At 33.6% G+C, this 2,630-nt stretch overlaps 1 protein-coding gene across 2 annotated transcripts; it reads right to left on the reverse strand.

Annotated features, from left to right (window-relative positions):
- Positions 1-211: 211 nt before the first annotated feature.
- LOC140807997 (uncharacterized) lies at positions 212-2,387 on the reverse strand. 2 transcript variants are annotated; one of them, XM_073164988.1, is made up of 3 exons: positions 2,152-2,387; positions 752-864; positions 212-662 (listed from the first exon to the last, which is right to left on the reverse strand). In XM_073164988.1, the coding sequence occupies exons 1-3, from the start codon at positions 2,312-2,314 to the stop codon at positions 375-377; spliced, it is 564 nt and encodes a 187-aa protein (XP_073021089.1). In that variant the 5' UTR covers positions 2,315-2,387; the 3' UTR covers positions 212-374. The 2 variants fall into 2 exon arrangements, with proteins under 2 accessions (XP_073021089.1, XP_073021088.1); XM_073164987.1 differs by having other exon boundaries at positions 218-662; positions 752-868; positions 2,156-2,387.
- Positions 2,388-2,630: the final 243 nt, after the last annotated feature.

The following is a 2,630-nucleotide window of genomic DNA, read 5'->3' on the forward strand; positions in this document are numbered from 1 at the left end:
TTGCACGCTGCGGTTAAAAGCAACCATGGCATGCGCAATATGCTGTTGATAAGGTGCAATACAAGCTATAATTGATATATTATTGTACGTTGTCGATTTGCTTTATCAGCAACGTGCAGCACATTAACGTTAGTTATATTATTATGAACCAAATTTTAAACAATAATATCGAAACTCAAAAGATTTATCACACAACATCCAACCAATCACCGAAATTAAAAAAAAATAATAAGATAACATAAAAACTAAGTAAGTAATGTCAATTCTCCTTTATCCAATAAGACAAAAAACTTGATAAAGTAAACAAAATACTCAGTAATATGATGGTTTGATGCAATAGTGTCTATAACCCTAGAACCAATATAAGATCTGTATCAGTCACACAAAACGACAAATTTAGAAAACCATGCTATTGTTCTTCCAACTGCGTCATCCAGAAAAACCATTTCAGAATTCGGTCGAATTAAGTCTACCTGCTCCACAAGAACTCTATCAACCCAAACCTTCCAACAAGATCCACCTAGAGGAACGTGATGCACTTTTACAGTTGAATCTGTGGATGCAATTCGCCCTTCAGCAACAACTCCATCACCACACCAATGCAGCAACTTACATTTAGTATTTTCAGATATATCTCCATGACACACATTCTTTAAATTTGACTGCATATAAACAATACAAAGTATTAATTATGCCATATCTATTTTATAACAAATGTGTTTTACATAACACAAACTTTTAAGATAATTACCTGAGATGCAACTTGATGTTGGTTCACATTATCTGCATTACCATTTTTTTTGAGACGATTGATATCACAGCAGCTACCAATATCATTCGCAATCCCAATACTGCCACCACTACCTACCTACATATTGAGATAAAGCAAAAAATATCTTAAACAACAAATCTCCAATGTAAGAAACTTCATTAGATTACTTCTACTGTGAGGTCAATAGAAAATATATTTTCTAGTGACCTCACATTTTGTCTCCATTTGAACTTTTTCGAAGAAGACAACAATAGTATAAAGAAGGAATTGGGTGCAATGATTGGAAGATAAGAGGAAAATAAAATTAAGAGAATAATTTAATCGAACTCGTGGAACTTATATCACAATAAGCGCTCGAGAATGCAAATCAAGGTTGATTAGACTCCGCTGCTATTTCACTTGTAAACTTCAACAGCATACAATAAAACTCCTTTTACACACTCAGTTCTTCGATAAAAAGTCTAACTAATAATTCTTGAGTATATACTTTTTTTAAATCTTGATGGCCCTACAAGACCAGAAAAATATAACTCCTAAGGACTGTATGCGATAAAATGGCTAGGACATTCACAACTTCAAGATGACAGCATAACTCACACATTCTTAAAAGCTAAACAAAAAGCACAATCATAAGCATGAATTTAACAGCTAGAAAATAAAATAACCAAACAATAACACTAAGAACCAAATTACTCAATTAGGACAAGTGGACAGTGGACATGGCTTGGGTCCAAGTATACCAGATTGGTTTGAGTAAAAAAATTTAATTAAATAAGGAAAATGAATGGCTTGGGTGATCATGGTTTACTTATAAGGACAGTGGACAAGTGGAAAGGGAGTAATCCTTAAAGGAAAAGATGCCAAGAAGATATTCAAAAGTCATGTAAATCTAACTTCAACAGACAACTGTTCACAAAAAAATCCCATCCCTGACTTATGAGAAGTAAACGAGGACAAAGTTAATCTTCAACAGGACATCTCACACAAGCAATATGATACAATAATCTGAGCTGACAGAACAAGAGATTTAATGCCTGTCATAAACTAAAAGGTTATATGCATGCGGGCAGCTTTTTCTTGTGTCTCTTTCACAACCCATTGTCACGCATACTCTCACTCACTCATTCCACCAACATTATATATGTAAATCTCCACAAAAAATACACAATTTTGGGTGTCTTTTCTCTTTCCTTCACACACAAGACACACACACTACAAGTACACCAAAGGTACAAAGTAAAATAAATAAGACTAGTGAAACTTATACCATTTTTCTTCCCAACAATAAAACAAAAAAATGATCAAGACAAAATCATAGGTCATAAAAAAAATCTCAAAAACATCAATACAAATTATTTTATCTATTGTTGTTTAATTACTAACCTGTTCTTGCTCATTTTGTTGCCTCATATTTTGGAAAACAATGGACCTCGTTTGTTGCACTTCTTGTTGAAGGTTTTGCATCATACTTTGAAGTTGTTTAATAGTTTCATTTTGTTGCAAAGATGCTCCAACTTTTGAAGGTGTAACACCGAAGCCCATTCCACGTACTCTACCTCGAATTTCCTTCCCAAATACAAGGCTAATTGCATCCTCAGCAATGTTAGTAGTGTTTTGAGATGGCTTTATACCGAGTCTCCCCCCTGATTCTTAGATTTAGCTCCTTTATTTATGATATTTTCTGCATTGCTTTACGTTTTGTAGGATTATGCAACTTTTGGAATGTTTACATTTGGTTATTTCCTTCTGCACACTTTTGGCATGTATGAAACTCGTTTTTATGCAACCTTGAGTACTTTGCATTTAAATTTATTGCTTCTCACGAGTTCATCTTTGATATTATAAAACCACAAGGGCT

The sequence above is a fragment of the Primulina eburnea genome, chromosome 12 (genome assembly GCF_022965805.1).
Source record: "Primulina eburnea isolate SZY01 chromosome 12, ASM2296580v1, whole genome shotgun sequence".
Lineage (NCBI taxonomy): Eukaryota > Viridiplantae > Streptophyta > Magnoliopsida > Lamiales > Gesneriaceae > Primulina > Primulina eburnea.

What these genes read in the sequence shown, in the direction of transcription:
- LOC140807997 (XM_073164988.1), bottom strand. Translation starts at nt 2,314, where the DNA reads ATGGGCTTCGGTGTTACACCTTCAAAAGTTGGAGCATCTTTGCAACAA. An exon ending in AAATGAGCAAGAACAGGTTA is followed by an intron (nt 865 to 2,151) that starts GTAATTAAACAA and finishes ATATGTAGGTAG; the next exon opens with GTAGTGGTGGCAGTATTGGG. An exon ending in AACATCAAGTTGCATCTCAG is followed by an intron (nt 663 to 751) that starts GTAATTATCTTA and finishes GTTTATATGCAG; the next exon opens with TCAAATTTAAAGAATGTGTG.